Source organism: Colletotrichum spaethianum (assembly GCF_022836535.1).
Source record: "Colletotrichum spaethianum MAFF 239500 DNA, contig03, whole genome shotgun sequence".
Classification (NCBI taxonomy): domain Eukaryota; kingdom Fungi; phylum Ascomycota; class Sordariomycetes; order Glomerellales; family Glomerellaceae; genus Colletotrichum; species Colletotrichum spaethianum.
Window position 1 is genome coordinate 684,831 of NW_026054773.1, and position 18,396 is coordinate 703,226.

The following is an 18,396-nucleotide window of genomic DNA, read 5'->3' on the forward strand; positions in this document are numbered from 1 at the left end:
GAAGAGAAAATATAGTGGTGAAGAGGCCAACTCATGGTGAAGTTAAGGGCCGGCTAAGGGGGCACTCAGTTCAGTCAAATTCAGCGCTGATTGTGGTGGTCGCGAGTGACGCAAATGAAACTGGGCAGGAGCGGTTGTGTTTTTTTTGGTAAAGCAAGCTTAACGAGGTTGTGAGAGACTTACCATACTCGTTAAAAGGGAGTTGCTGACCTAAGGACCTCCTTCCTTCAAAAAGACTTCCTCTCTTCTAAGAACATCACCAAAACATGATACATTAAATGCCTACTTTTGCAGCACCAAGTAGATGGTATCAAGTAGCTCACCAAAACATGCAATACCGGTGAGCTTGCGCGAGTTTGACCATAAAAAGATTAACTTGTACATGATTGCAACAATTAGTAAGGTAGAAGTTACCTCGGTGAATTGGAGAGGCTCCTGATGTTGCTTCTGTATTGGTATCTTTCACTACAAGGGGCTTCCCTCCATTGTTACCATGCCCCTGATTCCAACAGCATATGGCTTTGATGCCTATGTTGGAGCGTCTCTAGGATACCCAATAATGCCCTATGGCTGCCGCTGCGGCCAAAGCAGGTCGACCTGGTTGTTGGGAATAAATATCAGTATTGTCTTCCAGACACACCGCCGTTGAGGAAATCAAAACTGGTAATGGACGTCAGTGTTGATTCACTCCAAAGGCTCTTGTGTAGGTTTGATCCAAACTATCCCCCTTACGTATCACTGCTCTGATACTCTGAAAACTATGCGTGAGACTGAGTTCTGAGAAATATATTGGTATGACTTCTTCCATCGGAAATAGCTCTCGAAAATCGACAAGGCACCTGAGATTGGCTTGAAGGGAAGGTCAGCCTGTTAGAGACGCGGCAATGATCAGGCGAATAGACCAAGGAAGACGCCGATTTACCTCTTGCGAGAGGATATCAATATTTTTGAGGACAGGGGTGTCAGCCTCAGAGTGGTTCAGTTGCAGTGGAAAGCAACACACACAAAAACCTAATGATAACGACGTGAATAATGCTCCGTGACTCTAAGACGGAAATGTAATATGACGACAAGAGAGCCTCGAGATGATGACTAGTACCACCAAACACGAGTCGACCTTTGGCAACAGCATCTCACAGCCCCGAGCACTCGAATTTCAGAAGGTTCCCGTCAACAATCTTCCTTTCCATTGTCAATAATTTCGGCATATCCCACATACAGCTTATCCATCTCCCGCCGAGCCAGTCCCTCTTCGTGCTGGTGAGATATGCAACAGAATGCGCAGCAAGCTCTGGAGTATCCCGCATTCGAACTATCCATACTTCAGCAAAAGAGTCATACTGAAAATGGGGCTAGATCTCCGACAACTTACATTGTAGTCTTTCGGGGAGTTTGGAGGACATTTCGGTGGGAACCCCACCGGGATGGATCGAGAATGCGAGGACTCCCTGAGAACAGTGAACAATGACTTCTTAATGACCGTCTGAAGTGGAGAACACCGACCTGATCTGCGTACTCATCTTGGATGAACTCAGTGAAGCGTGTCAATGCGAACTTGGAGACGTGGTAGGCTCCCCCACCAACACCCATGAAATGTGCCGCAACTGATGACATGTTGACAATCGTCTTGTCTCCTCCCTTCAACATCAGGGGCAAGAACGCTTTGGTGACTCGGTAAGTACCCCAGTAGTTGACGTCCCACGTCTTCATGTACTCATCATCATCGGCCTCCAGCAGCAGCTTGAAAGGTGCCATGTAACCGGCGTTGTTGATGAGGATATCGAGACGTCCCCATTCGGCCTTCAATCTTTCTGCCGCCGCCTTCACACTAAGCGTGTCACTAACGTCCATCTCGAGTATCAAGACGGTGGGTTCAGCTCGTCCAGCATTCTTGGCAGCTTCCAGGACAGCGCTTGCGGTTGACGAGACGTCTGATCGAGCGGCAACAGCAATCATTGACGCGCCAGCCTCTGCATATCCGATGGCAACCGCCCTGCCTAGGCCTTTGCTAGCCCCTGTGATGAGAACAGCCTTGCCTGTGCAGTTCGAGACGGTGACGGGATTGATCTCAGGGTATGTGTCATGATGGATGAGGTCCCCCGTAAAGATATCAACTATGCATCGATCAAGTCAGTCTCTTGAGCACAATATCTTCACCAGAACCAGAGATGGCAAGTATACCCTTGCGAGGCGGGCCCGCGGACGGCTGCTGAAGTTCGGACGCCATGAGTGGAGCAATCTTCAGTTGAACCAAGTGTTCGTTTGATGTTTGGAACGATTCGAGCTCGTGGTAGGTAAATGTGAAGTTCAATCTGCTTGGCGGCCTGTTTCGATCGGGCCCTTTCAGCGGGCGCTAGCAGCGGTCGTCGGACTTCCCCACGGGTGAGGGACATGACGCTCGGTCTGTTCCTTTGTTTTCCGCTAGAACTTACCCGAAAGCTTAGTTCAAGGGTAAAAGGACCAATACCAATGCATCTTCCCTAACATATATCAATGGAGGGAATTGCTGTCGATGCCTGTGGTGGGAGTCGTCCTTGATGTCGTCTCTATCAACAGCACCGTGCCTTCATCTGGCTGGTGGTCAATTTGTTTGGTGATCGAGGCTTCACGGATGCATGACGAAGACTAACGGCATTGGTACCTCGTCAATTTGGGTGACCAACTTCAAGGTTCAGAAAAATGACATGCGTCTGATTCAGGGTTTTAGCAATCAGCGGCAGCCGATTGACAGCCGTTCGTAGTACCGGGCGCTTGGACGGCTTACGGTGAACAAAGGGTTCGAAAAGACGGCGCGCTGATGGAGTGACTTCCGAAGCGCAACACAAAAGCTCGGCAACACATCATGTGAGGTCCGCAACTCGCTACAAATATTATCTTTGCAATTGTATCAAGTAGATGGTAAACCTAAAGATATAAGTAAAAGCTACAGATCTTAAAGCATAAATTAAAAATAAAAGTACTGACTAATATTATTATAAGGTTTTATAAGGATATTGTAAGTTTATCTGTAACGGAGCGCTGACAGTGACGCTCTGCAACAAGGACCTTTAGACTCTGCGACCATGACCAATTGACCCAAATGACCCAAAAGACCCGTCAGTGCTTGCACGCGTGCAAGCCCTGCTGTCAACACTGCTTATATTCCCTTGTGACGTACAACCATCTGGCTATGGGAGTTGTGCTGTTACAACTATACCCTCTCCTAGACTGCCTTGTCCCCAAGGCACACACAGGCAATGCAGACCCCCAAGGTTAAGGTTAGCAACAGGCAGGTCCTACCCCGCACGTCGCCAGCACCTTGTCAGCCAGGTTCCAACTACAGGATTTGAACCCACGACCGCTGCAGTGACCAATTCCAGCTCGTCGTCGCAAGTCCTAGGCCAGCAGCTGTCAGTCTAACCGTACGCGTGCAAGCACTGACGGATCTTTTGGGTCATTTGGGGTCAATGTCTCAATATCCGGCGCCGATAAGCGCCAATTACCAATCTGGGCCACGGCCGCATTCACCCTTTGGCATGATTTGTCTTCTGTTCCTTACAAATCCAAGACGGCGCTCCGTTTCCAACGGCCGGCTCAACTCAATTCCGGTCGAATTGGGGAGCCTCCGTTGCTGATGCCACTTCAGTACAGCAAATACCACATATCCATCGAAAAGCATAAGTTCACGTCGTTTCCAATGTCCATCTCGGATATCTTATTGATGAATGCAACATCTTCTCATTCTAGATGCTCAGAGTAAACCATCTCACCATGTCGTCGAAGCTCATTGTAATCTGTGGTGTGACTGGCAACCAGGTAAGTTCTCGAATGAAATTAGACCAAGAGATCACTCTCTAACACACAATCGAATAGGGTCGGTCAGTGGCACAAGAGTTTCTCAAAGAGGCTGGCTGGAAAGTCCGAGGAATCACCCGCGATGCGACGAAGCCAGACAGCGTGGCCTTGGCATCGCAGGGCGTGGAAATCGTAGAGGGGAACTTGGACAACTTCGAGACTCTGAAAGCAGCCTTCCAAGGAGCCAACGCCATCTTCGGCAACACGATATTCCCCTTCGCGCTGGGCGCCTCGTCACCACAGCTCCGACCCAACCAATCCCTACCGGAGTGGTGTTACGAGCTCGAGGTCCAGCAAGGCAAGAATCTCGTCGATGCCGCCGCCGAGGTGGACTCGCTTGAGATCTTCGTCTGGTCCACGCTCTCGGCGGCCAAAAAATGGTCGGCCGGGAAGTACAAGAACATCTACCACTTCGACTCCAAGGCGGCTGTGGTGGAGCACATCGAATCCGCCCACCCCGACCTCTTCAAGAAGACGTCCTTTCTGGAACTGGGACTCTTCATGACGAACTGGAAGATGGGCGAGGTCAATATTCCATGGACAAAGGCAACTATCTTGTTTCGATGATGTCTAGGTCGTTTCCAGCTAACGACTAAACAGCGCGAAGACGGCACCATGGTGCTCCGCATGCCCGGTAGTGGTGGTACGCAGCCGATCCCGCACGTTCTGGTCGAGGAGACAGGGCTCTACGTCAAGGCTCTCGTGCAAGCGCCCCCGGGCACACATTTGCTGGCCTGCTCGGAGCTCATGACCTGGCCTGACTATGTCAAGCTGTGGAGCAGGATCCAGGGGATTCCTGCCGTCTTTGAAAGATTTACTCTCGACGACATGGACAAGCTCGCCCCGGGCGGCTTCGGCATCGAAATTGGAGAGATGCACGCCTACAACATGGAGTTTGGATACTGGGGAGGAGACCCGTCCATCGTCCTCCCAGCCGACGTGAGTTTTGAAGATGGCATTGCGGTGTATGTGGCGAATGCTTACAGTGCCTAGCTTGGACTCAAGGGTCAAACTACTTCCGTCGAGGACTACATCAAGCGAGAGGACTGGTCCGAGTTGTTGGCCAGGACTTGATAAACCTCAGTCTTCGGCAGCAGGGGAAATTGAAGTGTGGCATGTGGGAGGGGGAATTATTCGTAATTCAGGGACGCAAAGGTGTGGCTGTTACAGCAACCTAACTTTGGTGCACTGTCGTTATCATGATCGAGTATTGTTGATGGATGTTTGGAGAGAGAATGTGGATAAGCGAGGTTTTCATGGCGAGATAGACCAATGGAGTTATGAATACCAAACACGCCAACTCGCAAACTAAACCGTCTATTGTCGATCATGTTCCAGAACCGGGCATGTACGGTATGTTCACTAATCACAGACGCTCGGCGTCAGCGTACCTCGATGCATGCATGAGTCCATCGCACACATTTCTCTTGCCGAGCCTGTGCCATTGCAGTCTCCTATATGTGTCCTAGCCTCATTCTGTTTACTTCGTGCGGAAAGGCGATAGAGCCAACAAGTGGGAAGCGCGCATGGCATACCCGCGAGTTTTTTGCCTGTCTCCCTTGTACCAGACAAGATGTTCTGTGTAGCTCTGAGTTCAGGGCGCGGAGAGAATAAATGTTGCGGCTTGATTGAGTCAAGGCTGTTACTAAACACTGCAATGCTCAGTTTGTTTCCCAGAAACAATGTTTTTTCGTTCAACTGATGAGGAACAGAACGCTAGCCAGTCATTGATTAACACAGCGACACAACCAATAGCCATTGACCTGTTGCAACGATGCCTAAAATCTCGACGGGTGATCATTTACAGCTGGAGAACCTCTCTGACCGTCTCTTCAACGCTCTCACTCTCCAACCCCAAACGCTGGTTCCAAAGGTCACCCTCGACGTTGGTGTGATCCTCCAGCCCACCCTCGCCCAGAACCAGGGCCATGATTACAGCAGCTCCGCCTCCCATCAAGTCCCCTTGGCTGAACTTGGCCAAGCCATTCTCTCTGATAGCCTAAGAGCCGACTTCCTTCACCTTCCAAGCCTGGCCAGTCAGTTTCTCCAAGACAGCGAGGACTTCCGCCTGGGTCGTGGTAAAGGATTCGACGAAGACCAGCTGGTTTTTGGTTTCGACTGGGTGCTGCAGGACCGAGACGATGGCGCGTCCAATCTGTGCCACGTTGCTGGTCGTGAACCGTGTTTTGCCGCCGTCGACCATAGTGACATGACAGTCTTGTTCGCGAGGTCGAAGCTGGTCATCCCCAGTTTGAGCCCATAGGATATCACGGGTCTTTTCAGCCTGGTGAAATTTTTCATGTCGACCCTCGAAGAGGACGACTCAGCCGTTGGACTCTTACCCAGTCGAAGAAGGGACCGGTGCAAATGGCCGTCCAGCTGATCTGGTCTTCCTTCGTCGCAAGCCAATCCAGGTGGGCTTTCTTGGGCTGAAAGAATGGAACAGCTGCGAGTAGTCGGACTTCCAATCCGTGTTAGATGAAACCAAAGCATCAGCTGCAAGTGAAGCTGGGGCATACCGAAGAGTCTGAGCCGTATTCGCTGGGGATGAAGCGCTTGACGCCGGCCTTGATGGCTGCTTCCGCGATTTTGGTTTGTTCCTCAAGCGGCATGATGGGCAGCATGCTCACGACAGCATCTTGGCCCTTGAGCACCTTCTCAAGCGACTCTGCGCTGTAGTCGCTTCTGATCACTTTGACCCCGTCGAGAAAAGTTGCCTACGAACCTTGACTGAGAATCGTCAAATCGAGATCGGATTTGAGCAGCTCAGGCAGCACAGCAACACCAACGTTGCCGCTGGCCTATTACAGAAATTATGTTAAGCTCAATGGGATCAAATAAAGAGACATTTATTCGATCGAGACTTACACCAACGAGAGTTACTTTGAAGACATGTTTGGAAGTGATTTGATGATGATGAGAGATGGTGAATCAGTGAGTTTGTCTCAAGTCCAGGACATCTTTCACTATTTAAGTAAATCAACGACAGACTCGTAACTGCATCGTCAAATCCAATTGCTGATCAATCCTTAACTCCCGCGGCCTACAAAGAGTCGGTCTCCTTGGATGACTGAGACGCATGAAGGCCGTCGGAACTCTGATTCTCATTGAGTCCTGCCTACTCCTGATAGACATGTTGACGGCGCCCCTCACCCTGAGCGGGCGATAGGTATTATATCCATCCCGTCGGCATTCAATCAAGATTTAGGCCGAATAGGTTTCGTGGCTGGGTGGATTAGTGAACATCAGATGTCTCAAATTGCCCAGCCCACAACTCTGAGCGGCCTTGTGGCTCGTTCATTTTCGCATGTTTGCGGCTGTGATCAGTAACGTCCAAGCCCTCCTGATTATCTGATCATTAACGTAAATTCAATGTCACTACATTGCGGCACTAACGTTCCCCCGGAGCACAAAGAACGTGACAGATGCGACCGTTCCATTACAAATCTCCCTCTGGTCCCCATGACGGCATGCGCTTGCCATTGCAGACGCCTTGACAAGAGTATTGTACTGACTGTTGACCCCGTTCATGGGAGACGTCCGCTGCACTAAGAACATAAGTCTCGCTTTAGCACCTTTCCCCTTCTGAGCTCAGCCTTTCGACACTGCCAGTGATACCCCACAGACAACAATAGAAGCACCGTAGCATATCGACACTTCGTCATCCATCCCAGCGGCCAATACAGACACCATGAAAGCTTTGATTTCAAATCGGAGCATCGTTTCCCGGCTATTCAACCACAGCACCGGAAGATCAGGTTTCAAGGGCGCTCACGTCATCGACGTCCCCAAACCCAAGATCGCAGAGCAGGAGATTCTCGTCAAAGTCAAGGCCGTCGCCCTAAACCCCAGCGACTACAAGCACGTCGACGTGATTTCCCCCAAGGGTTGCATCCTCGGGTGCGACTACGCCGGTGAGGTCGTCGAGGTCGGGCCCTCGGCGAAAACGTCCTGGAAGGTCGGGGACCGCATCGCCGGCGTCGTTCACGGCGGACTCCACCACGACCGCGGCGCGTTTGCCGAGTACCTCAAGACGGACGCTGATCTGGCTTGGAAGATCCCTTCGGGTTTCAGGGACGAGGAGGCGGCAACCTACGGTGTTTCGGCTGTCACGGCCGTATTGGCAGTCAACGTTCATCTCGATATCCCTTGGCCCGACGAAGCGAACCAGAGCCAAGAAGCATCGGCCTCGACGTCTCAGAAGCGGACGATTCTCATCTACGGTGGTTCTACGAGCGCTGGGCTCTTTGCGATCCAGCTTGCCAAACGGGCCGGGTACACCGTCGTGACCACGGCATCGCCCCATTCGTACGACCTCGTCAAGCGGTATGGCGCCGACAAGGTCTTTAACTACCGATCGGACACCTGGGTGAAGGAGGTCTCTTCGGCCTACCCCGATATCACCCTCGCTCTGGACTGCATCTCCGAAAAGGGCTCGGGCCCCTCCACTGCGCAAGTGCTCAAGGCCAAGGGTGGGAAGGTCGTGACCTTGCTGGATCAAGGAGAGTCAAACGTCCCTGGCGTCAAGTACGACATGATCATGCTCTACACCGTGTTTGGGAAGGAGTTTGCCTGGCTGCCGCCAGTGGGACCCAAGTTTCCGGTCGATCTGGAACACCGAGCCGCCCTTGCGCGATTCTATGCCAGTCTGCCGCAGCTCACCGACGTCATCAAGCCACCGCCGATTCAAGCATTTGATGGTGGAATCGACATCCTTCTGGAGAAAGTAGACCTTTTACGTCAAGGGAAGGTCTCCGGGTCTAAATTGGTAGTCAGACTTTAAAAGCAAGTGGAGGCGAAGGGTTTCCGGCGACGTTTGGATATGCCCCATCTTGTTTAACGATCTCTTGGTGTAGATGATTCAGTAACATAGATGTTATTTTCTTCTAGGCTCTCACCCTCATATTTTCATACCTGTAAGGTTTATTCGGTCTGTTAGTTTTTTGCTTGCCTTCTAAGCACTTACTGCAGTGAATGATTTGCATTTCTACTAGTGAAGAGTTTAATCCGCAACAAACCGTATGCTACTCACTGCTATTGTCTTGATTAAATAGTGACTGTGTTTTAGAAACACAACTTATAAATAAGATTCCTTAACACTGAAAGCGAGAGTACATTTTTTTTGGAAGATAAGCAACTAGACTGTCAGCATCAACAACACAATAGCCTCGAAGCAAAACCGCGGCCGCACCAAACGCACACAGCTTTGAAGCAGCCTCCAACAAAATCTACTAGTGAACTCAGCCCCCAAAGTTTATGGTCTACGCGCAACCACAAGAGAAAAACAAAATACTCAGGAGACAGGCTGACCTCTACTAGCAGACGCCATGCTTGAAAGACTCGACCAGAAACGCGACGAAAAGCTTCGTGAGGAGAGGGAGAAACGAGAGGAGGAGAACCGCCAAAGACATGGAACTATGGACGATCCAGCCCGGGTGAGCACCGTTCTTCGTTATGTAACAAGCATCCTGAAAGAGAGACAAGTCCTCCAAGGGCACATGCACCAGGAATGGTTGAACTCTTTCGGATTTAGTTCGCTACTAAAACATACTTCGTTTACACAGGAAATTATCGTAAGTGCTGCCAGGGATATTATAATACAGCAGCTAGAAGAGCGCTTGAGAGAAACTGAGGAGCAAGAGAGGCAAGAGAGAGCGACAGGAAAGAGCACGTGAGGATGAGAGTCAGTCTTTTCTAAGCGTAGGCGCTTCAACTAGTATGATGTTTCTGCTGAAGAAAGGGGGTTCAGAGTGGATGAGGCTAGTAACCGGCGCGCTTCAAAACTACTCTCTCGATGCCATTGTTCTCCCAACCCAGTTTGTTTTCGTCACTGCTGCTATACTCGGAACCCCGGTTGTGACAGTTCCGTTTGGGCGGCACCCTGATAACACGACGATTGTCAAAAATGATGTCGGAAATCTTAACCTAGTGGCACCCAACCTGCCCTTTGGCATTGGTTTTGCAGGAGCTCCGTTCAGTGAAGAGACTTTAATCAGCATTGCTTATGCTTTTGAGCAAAAGACTCAGGCACGGATAAAAGTCAAGCCTTTTGTCCAGCCCAAGACTGAACTGGCTGATGTAGTAAGACAAAGAGTCGAGCGAGAGGCCTCTATGGATTTATGACCTCTCTGAGTCGTTTCATTTCTAGCCTCAATAGAAAATTAAAGTTTGCATCTCGAAATCAAACATCACCGTAACACAATATGATTTTTTGAAAATTGTGAAATTTAGGTCGATTGTGGTGAAAACCTGTTCGTATCACATCTCTGGCTAGTGAGTAGTAACATCTTTATCCTCCGTAGGTCCTCCATCGCGGCCATAAACATCGCTCCAGCCTTGCAAGTTTAGTCCGACTTCATACATCAACGACAAGAAAACAAATGTGTACAGGAAGTTCTAGTAGTGATAGCCAGAACCTTCACAGTAAGGAACAGGGTAATCTTTGCTTGCACACAGGCGCAAAACCCCTGTCACCCATTCCATGCCGCCATAATTCTGGCTCGTGTGGCTACTAGCCATAAAGGTTGTCTTCTGCCAGTTGTCCGTAGTGCAAGAAGTGTAGACGTTGCCGTACACGCGGTGAGTCCACGGCTGGCTAATTACAGTTCCATAGTAACCCTGCGGGACAGTGTAGGTGATTGTAGTGGTGTCGGTTGTAGTCCACGTCTTTGTGTAGTCTATGTTGAGTCCTAGACTAATAGCCTTGATAGGAAAGCCAATATCTCCTCCGAAGGAAACTTGGTTGGCAACTGAGTGGCCGTGCGCGACTGCTATAGTCACGGGAGCTTGCTGTGCTCCCCAAACCGCAGACATCTGAATGTCCCAGTCAAGGAAGTTAGCCGTGCTGGTGACAGTGAATTCGGAGTTCAGGCCGGGGCAGTCCCGGGTCTCGAGTGCTGCCAGAGGTTCAGAAATGTCGCGGGCGTCGACCTTGTCATTGCCGCCATATGTCAGAGCACCTGTCGAAGTAAGGTTATGGAATTCAGCGTCCTTGACAATCTTGTATTGGCCATTGACACCGAAGAGAATTACGTCGTCATGGCTAAGGTTGAGTGATGAGAGTGAAGCCAAGAGACTCTCAGCGCCTCCCTCGGTAGCTTGAGGAGTTGGGGCTGCTACCGCAGCAATGGCGAACAGGGCAAGAGAGAGTCCGTATCTCATGGTGAAGATCTGAAAAAGTGAATGTGTCTATGAAACACCGCAAATGGAGATTGTAGCGTTTGAAGGCAAAAACTAATGTTTTCAATGCAACAACGACTTTGTGGGACACTTCGCAGCTTTTATGTTTAAGACGCATACTGTTATCTGTGTTTACCAAAAGTCATGAGACTGTATAATTCAGCCGTTTCCATCACTCAATGCACGTAGATTGTAGTAACTGGCGGTTTGATCACGTCAACCTCTTGGTCTTCAGCTAAACAGGAGTTTGATTAGTGGAAGATAACAAAGGCTTAGGCTTAATCCCAGATTAATAATTCTGCCGTACTATATTGGGTGTGGGTTCGAGTGAGCGAATAGAAGCTACGCAGATACAACATGCGGTTCACAACAAGCCAGTTCCTGTACCAAAGCAGATCACGCTCGAGTTGCAAAAGTTTGGATCTGACTCGTACACCGTAGACCCTATGGTGTTTCGTCGAGATAAGGACGGAACTCGGATCAGCTCCTGAACGATAGGGAGATAGACTTGATAAGACTTGTGGCGGGAGAGGAGATCAACACGAATTTAATGGAAAGTTCTGTCTTTACTGTCTGCATTTTGAAACACTTACGAATACTGGATATAAAGGCCGTTCGGGAAGCATAAAGATGGCCTAAGCGCTTCTTTCTTGGCCTTAGTGCTCATATTAATAACCGCTAGGCATACAACAGGATAAGCAGAATCTTGTCTTGGCCAGTAACACTTAGTCCTTTGAGTAGATGTATGGTAAAAACGTGAGGCGTGGCTTTGTTTAAGCTCATATTGTAAGCATTTTAGACCCCGTTTCAGACAGCGTCAACAGCCTCGGGTGACATCCAGTGGTTTCGTAATAACCAATCATATCATCAGCAACCTGAATGTTCATGAATCGTGAAGCTTGGTCGGATATCGGCACAAGAGTTAAAGCTTACCGAATGTTCATCAAAATGTACGTTAATTGCGAGTAACCAGGTTCTAGGTTCTCTGTTGTGTCATGAACATACCGTCAGCTGACCCTAGCGTGCCGATCTCCGTAGACCGGCGGCTTCAGTAAGCACACAAATTAGGATGTTTGTCTTCCATGTCCTTTCCCTGTGCCAAATGGACCCCACGGAGGTGCTTGTTTATTAGAAATACGTACTACAATCAACAGCGATACCCCGCTCGTAAATGTGACGTAGAGATAACGATGCCCAGCTGGCAGGGTAAATGAAATGTAATTCGTCAAATGAACACTTGTTGAACCATGTTCCAACCATCACTTGACAGTTCATGGCAGATTGCAAGAATGTTTGAATCAAGTCAGCAGGGTCGTGGACTCATATATATCACATGCTTGTATATAAGCACAGCGTCCCGGATGAAGTTTGTCATTATAGGTCCTGATCCATAATATTTGCCTAAGAAAACCATCCGACTTGCTTCAGTCCCAGCTCATCTATCCTCTAGAGCAATAATGCAATTCCTAACATCTGCACTGACGAGTGCCGTCTTTTTATCTTTCTTGGTGTAAGCTTTAGCATTTCATAGTTGTGTTTGGGCTTGTTTGCTCATTTGGAGGTCTGCAACTTTTGTTTCTGGCGCTAATCTATCCAAAGTGACGCTCGTTACCATGATTCTTGTACTTGCCACAATGGAGGAAGCTACTCCTGGCGTATCACCACCAAAGCATGTGACGGAGAAAAGTCTCTCCTGGCCCAACAGGTATATTGCCACTTGCTGAACGAACTTGTTTCTCTTGGCTATCAATCTAACTGCAATGTTAACAGAACAGTTGGGGATCCGTCGAATACAACTCGGTCAGCGGAAGGGTATGATTTTGCTCTTCGCTAGTGTTACTGCGGTTACGTCTGCTTAAGTGTTGGTGTTCGTACACTGACAAACAAAATCTAGTGTCAATCGACTGGTGTACATGACCTAATATCAGGTGATGATTTCGAATGGCTTTGTAAAGCAAGTAAGTGGATTTGAAACCTAAGTGCCACCGTATGATACAAAAGACTGACGGCTTTCTCTCGTTTCCAACAGTCGCGCAGACTGGCTTCGCGTGCGCGTTTGACAATAGTCAAACATGCTTCGCCGACCCAGATTCTGTTTCCTCATGGTGTGACTAGTTTTATTCATTGGCGGAATTGTATTATGTCGAGTGTTGCTGCTAGTATATTTCACTTAGTTCAACTCTGAATGTTCCATGTGAAGGTGTGCGACTTCATGCAGAAACATGGTTTGAAGACATCAATAGTGGAACGTAGGCACAGATCTTTGATGATACTCTTAGGTTGAGACTTACTGATGGGTAACCAAATGCCAAAGCTCTAGAAATTGTACAAGACCTTGCAATAAATCTTTGCTTGCCCCTTTTCGCTGTGGTGAGCAAGCAGAGGTGAGATATTGTTCGTGTGAGAGATTTCAAAGTTCTGGTTTTGGAGCTTTTGGAATGGTTCGAGTAGTTTCCCTTCCTACTCTTTCTGTATGGTTAAAATTTGTCTGCCTGCTTGGAATCACCTCTGGTCTAGCGTAAGACCTGGAAGATATCCGTCATGCTTCCGTTTCCCTGCTAACAGCGAACTGGCACGTGAAGAAAATAGAAGAGATGTCACGTCAAGAGAGATGGGATGGCACATTACAATCCGCAGAAGCATCTGAACTTAGGTGTATGGCGAAGTCACACACCTAGCTCACAAGGAATACTCCATTAACGACATAGAAGAAAAGTGCTTGTGCGAGGATCCGAGACACGTAAGACATTGCACGTTGCTCCTTTTCAGTGAGATATTGAGATGAAGTATTGTCAAGTAGTGTTTGACCTTCTTGTTTAATTAGTCATTGAATAATTACGACGTGTAGAGAAAAAACAGCCTTAACCATATCAGTCAATTCTCGGGTTCAGTGTTCGGGTTCAGAGCCTATTCCGCGTATTTCACAACCCAACTCGGATTGCAACGCCCCACCTTGAGCTATCCGAGCTCGCATCCGACTCGAACACTCGTGTTCCATAACGGTTCGGGTTCATGTCCTTCTAATTGTTCAACTAGAGATCGTTCGTAGCATAGGGCCCATTGCATCTCGGCTCATGGAATGTGGTTTTTTTGGGGTTTTATTCTTTGTCTTCCCAGCGGGCGAATCCGTCTCTTACCATAAATGTATCTTCTGGGCTGCCTCCTCGATTGCCACTGATTGAGGTGTCAGATATCACTTTCTTCTACAGATACTCTCTTCAAATTTGCTATATATTTCCAAGAACAACCAGTTTTTCCCTCAAAAAACCGGCAACAAGACGTCCTTCTGCCAGAACATTTCGACCATGTCTACCGAGGGCCTCTTCGAGCCTGTTCCTGGCGTCAAACCTACCAAAGGTGGTTACTACCTCTGGCGCTACCTCCCAAACAAAGCAGCTGCTGTCCTTTTTCTCATACTGTTCCTGGGATCTTTACTCTACCTTAGCTGGAAGATATGGAAGACCAGCGCACGTTTTTGTATAGTTTTTGCTGTCGGGTGTCTATGTAAGTTATCTAAGAAAACCGTTGATTGCGTCTGCAAATGCTAATAGTGATTATCAGTCGAGGTGATTGGTTTTGGAGCCCGTGCTGGAGCTCACGACAAAACCGACAAGATAATGCCCTATGCCATCCAGAACATGTATATAGTCGTTGCCCCTGTCCTATTCGCCGCATCGATTTACATGGTTCTCGGCCGAATCATCACCAGCATCCGCGCCGACAAATATTCAATGATCCGGCCCTCAAAGCTTACACTCACATTTGTACTTGGCGATGTTCTCTCGTTCGTCGTCCAGGGAGGCGCATCGGGCTTGATGGTTGTCCAGAAGCCCGGTTTTGCAACATGGGGTGAGAGGATTATCATACTCGGTCTTGTCATCCAGATCGTCATGTTCGCTCTGTTTTGCGCCATCGCCGTCATCTTCCATCGAAAGATGAGACGCGCTCCGACAGCGGAGTCTCTGGACGGCTTGATCCCCTGGGAAGAAAGCTTGTACATGCTTTATGCCGTCAGTGTTCTCATCATGGTCCGGTCAATCTTCAGGGTAGTCGAGTTCGCACAAGGGTATACTGGTTATTCTCTCTCCCATGAGTGGACGCTTTACGTCTTTGACGCGCTTTTGATGTTTGTGGTTACTGTGTTGTTCTCTTGGAGGTTTCCGGAGCGCTTGAAGCCCAAGGAGGAGTTGGCTCTGTGAGTAGTGTAGTAGCTGCCAAAACAACCATGCGGTGCTGTGTTTCATTTTATTTTTAGCAAACGTCTCAGGGGTGGGAGTTTCTTTTCCTCTTTGTTCTCTCCTTCATTGTCATCAGCGGTTGATTGTTATTATAAGGTTGCGTGCTATTTAGATGAGCTGAATCATGTCAACTAGAATCACCGCGGCAAGATACCAGACTACTTAAGCAAGTATAAGCATGATTACTATCAAAAGCAAAGTCGCAGCCTCGACAGCTTCATTGGGTTCATCATGTTATCTGCATTCTCACGCCGCCCACTTACTTGCGTACGATTTGTCCACCCCAATCTTTGCACGGAAGACTCAGCTAGTCCAAAGAAGAAGGGTCAAAGTCCTCCTTCATATCAGGCACCCACCCCTTAGGCCGTTCCGTACCCCGAATCGCCAATCCATAGCCAAGTTTCTCCACCTTCCGCACCGACTGCCGCATAACCTCCATCTTGCCCCTGAAGTCCTTTGTTGGAATCTCTGGGAGAATCTCGAAGCAGCTGCTCAGTTCGTGGATGTCCATCAGAATATTGCGGCCCTCAACGCCAGCCAGCTGGCCCGTTTGAGCAGTGGTGACGGTGGCGAAACGCATCATCTCACCGAAGAGGTCGAAGAGGCCGTACATGTAGTCGTTCTCGGTGATGGAGACATTGGCCGGTACTGCGGCGGCAGTCTCGTCGAGGCTGATTAGGGTCTGAGTTCGGAGGTAGTGGGAGAATGAGAGGGCTTCGACTAGCTCCTCCAGGCAGCGAAGGGAGTGGGCGTAGCGGTATCGGTTGATGCCCTGGATATCTCCCTCGATTGCGGTGAGGTGGTTCTTGATCTCTTCCATGCGTGTGGCTATTTCCTTGTTTGCGAAGCTGGGGAGGTCTCCCAGCTTATTGACTCTACCAGGGCGTCAGGAAATGACACCATAGACTTCTCACGAAGTTCACTGAAGAGGTCAGGCTTACCTTTGACAAGTGAAGATGCTGGTTCCATGTTAGCCAAGCTCAATTGACGTGCAGGAAGCGCAACCTCACATCTTCTTGCTCAAAGCAGTGACGTCTCGTGACGCCTTGATGATGCGCTCTCTCCGATCGTGGTGCTGGTCGAGCTCATTGCGGAAGTTCATGAACATGGGGGTGAACTGCGACTCTGGCGCCACCGGCTTCTGCTTGGGCTCATAAGTCCGCGTGTTACCGTCACGATCTCTCTTAGACATCACGAATTTGGTGCAGCTGGCCGAGCTTGATTAGAGGTGGGCGTCGTCGGTTGAGTGAGACCCTTGGTGAAGCCAGTGAGTGATGTTGGTGTGAGGTGAGATGCGGTGCAGGGTCAGAATTGAATTTAGTGGGGGCCGGCACTGTGGATGGAGCACCCAGGGGTGTGGGTCCAGAACAGTCAAACCCCCCAGGAGCCCAGGGGCTTGCCGGCTGTGCCCACGTCACTCAAATTTCCCATCATGGCAACATGGGGATTTTAGGGCCTCAACCTCCAACTCTCATCGCGAAAAGGCATCCTGGGGTTTCAGAGGATTCAATGGCCTTTTGTATCAATTGATTCAACCACAGATATGACGATTGAATGACAAATTGAGCCCTAGCAAGATCTGATAATTTCTTCATTCCAACATGGTTGGTCTCAACGCCCTCTTCCGGCCCGTGCCGCTCTTCACGACCGCCGCGGTTCTCCGCGTGGTGATGCTCTACTACGGACTCTGGCAGGATGCCTACTCAGCAGTCAAGTACACAGATATCGACTATCTGGTTTTCACCGACGCGGCTCGCTTCACCGCACAGGGACGCTCACCCTATGACCGCGAGACCTACCGATACACGCCTCTCCTAGCATGGATGCTCGTCCCCACGGCCTCGCAGGCTTGGTTCGCATTTGGGAAGTTTGTCTTCGCTGCTGCCGACTTGCTGGCCGGATACTATATCGTGCGCATCTTGGAGAGACGAGGCGTAGACCAGGCAAAAGCTCTGAAGTTTGCCAGCATATGGCTATTGAACCCCATGGTTGCGACGATCAGCACGCGTGGAAGCTCGGAAGGTCTACTTGGTGTAACGGTCATGGCCCTTCTTTGGTCTGTGCTCCAGAGACGGACGACGCTGTCTGGACTGCTCCTTGGCTTCGGAGTTCACTTCAAGATCTATCCCTTCATCTACGCGCCCGCGATTGTATGGTGGATGGACGATGACGCCCTTGGGCGAAAGGGGGCCGATCCCGATGACAAGACATTGGGAGAGGCCATCGCCAAGTTCTTGAATCCTGAAAGAATCAAGCTGGCCGTTGTCAGTCTTGCGACCTTCATGGGGTTGAATGTCGCCATGTACTCAATGTGAGTGGCACATTACCTGCCATCTTGACCTGAGCTAACCAGCTTACAGCTATGGAACGCCGTTTCTTGTGCACACATATTTCCATCACGTTACGAGGATCGATCACAGGCACAACTTCAGCCCGTACAACATACTATTGTATCTGACCTCTGCCTTACCATCGACGTCAACTCTCCGCATAGAATCCGTCGCGTTTCTACCCCAGATCCTTCTGTCGACAATCTTGATTCCGCTTGTTTTGGCCAAGAAGGATCTCGCAACTTCCATGATGGCCCAGACATTTGCTTTCGTAACCTTCAACAAGGTCTGCACCAGCCAGGTAAGCATGTATTACCCGTGTATTTCCTGCAAACTATCGCTGACGCCAAAGAAGTACTTCCTCTGGTACATGGTATTCTTGCCCATCTATCTTCCCAACTCGTCGTTTCTCAACAACCCAAAATCGGGAGTTATCGCATTAGTTTTGTGGGTTGTATCTCAGGCAGCCTGGCTGCAGCAAGGGTTTCAACTTGAGTTCCTGGGTGTCAGCACTTTCTTCCCAGGCCTGTTCGTGTCGTCAGTGGGATTTTTCCTCGTCAACTGCTGGATCCTGGGCGTCATAGTAAGCGACGGCGGAGAGGTCACAGCAACGCCTACCACTAGGAAGACAAAGTAGTAAATAAATTAGAGGTAGTATAGCCTTACATGGAAGAGATGAGCTCGTTCTAGCTGCGGTTGATGTAAAGGCCTACAAAATGAAAAAGGACATGCTCAGATAATCTTAGACTAATGTCTACTTAAAGAATTCATCTGCCTTAATCCGCTTCTGATCACTTTCTTCACCTCATAAACAT

General features: G+C 49.4%; 8 protein-coding genes across 8 annotated transcripts; 4 read left to right on the top strand and 4 right to left on the bottom strand.

Moving 5' to 3' along the window:
- Positions 1–1,133: 1,133 nt before the first annotated feature.
- ColSpa_01672 (short chain dehydrogenase citE) lies at positions 1,134–2,227 on the bottom strand (the record flags this gene model as incomplete). Its single annotated transcript, XM_049267884.1, has 4 exons — positions 1,134–1,340; positions 1,373–1,483; positions 1,504–2,114; positions 2,182–2,227. 4 exons carry the CDS (start codon positions 2,225–2,227, stop codon positions 1,134–1,136), a joined length of 975 nt encoding a protein of 324 aa, XP_049123841.1.
- A 1,523-nt stretch (positions 2,228–3,750) lies between these two features.
- Positions 3,751–4,908, top strand: ColSpa_01673 (NmrA-like family domain-containing protein 1; the record flags this gene model as incomplete). Its single annotated transcript, XM_049267885.1, has 4 exons — positions 3,751–3,795; positions 3,853–4,359; positions 4,435–4,773; positions 4,828–4,908. 4 exons carry the CDS (start codon positions 3,751–3,753, stop codon positions 4,906–4,908), a joined length of 972 nt encoding a protein of 323 aa, XP_049123842.1.
- Positions 4,909–5,635: 727 nt separating this feature from the next.
- Positions 5,636–6,446, bottom strand: ColSpa_01674 (uncharacterized protein; the record flags this gene model as incomplete). Its single annotated transcript, XM_049267886.1, is given in 4 exon segments — positions 5,636–5,833; positions 5,846–6,118; positions 6,177–6,263; positions 6,354–6,446. The coding sequence occupies 4 exon segments, from the start codon at positions 6,444–6,446 to the stop codon at positions 5,636–5,638; spliced, it is 651 nt and encodes a 216-aa protein (XP_049123843.1).
- A 1,079-nt stretch (positions 6,447–7,525) lies between these two features.
- Positions 7,526–8,617, top strand: ColSpa_01675 (protein TOXD; the record flags this gene model as incomplete). Its single annotated transcript, XM_049267887.1, has 1 exon — positions 7,526–8,617. The coding sequence occupies one exon, from the start codon at positions 7,526–7,528 to the stop codon at positions 8,615–8,617; it is 1,092 nt and encodes a 363-aa protein (XP_049123844.1).
- A 1,613-nt stretch (positions 8,618–10,230) lies between these two features.
- ColSpa_01676 (uncharacterized protein) lies at positions 10,231–10,995 on the bottom strand (the record flags this gene model as incomplete). Its single annotated transcript, XM_049267888.1, has 1 exon — positions 10,231–10,995. One exon carries the CDS (start codon positions 10,993–10,995, stop codon positions 10,231–10,233), a length of 765 nt encoding a protein of 254 aa, XP_049123845.1.
- A 3,635-nt stretch (positions 10,996–14,630) lies between these two features.
- Positions 14,631–15,212, top strand: ColSpa_01677 (protein RTA1; the record flags this gene model as incomplete). Its single annotated transcript, XM_049267889.1, has 1 exon — positions 14,631–15,212. The coding sequence occupies one exon, from the start codon at positions 14,631–14,633 to the stop codon at positions 15,210–15,212; it is 582 nt and encodes a 193-aa protein (XP_049123846.1).
- A 346-nt stretch (positions 15,213–15,558) lies between these two features.
- Positions 15,559–16,443, bottom strand: ColSpa_01678 (translocation protein SEC62; the record flags this gene model as incomplete). The annotated part of the gene is made up of 2 exons (XM_049267890.1): positions 15,559–16,126; positions 16,262–16,443. The coding sequence occupies 2 exons, from the start codon at positions 16,441–16,443 to the stop codon at positions 15,559–15,561; spliced, it is 750 nt and encodes a 249-aa protein (XP_049123847.1).
- Positions 16,444–16,852: 409 nt separating this feature from the next.
- ColSpa_01679 (GPI mannosyltransferase 1) lies at positions 16,853–18,218 on the top strand (the record flags this gene model as incomplete). Its single annotated transcript, XM_049267891.1, has 3 exons — positions 16,853–17,562; positions 17,612–17,882; positions 17,934–18,218. 3 exons carry the CDS (start codon positions 16,853–16,855, stop codon positions 18,216–18,218), a joined length of 1,266 nt encoding a protein of 421 aa, XP_049123848.1.
- Positions 18,219–18,396: the final 178 nt, after the last annotated feature.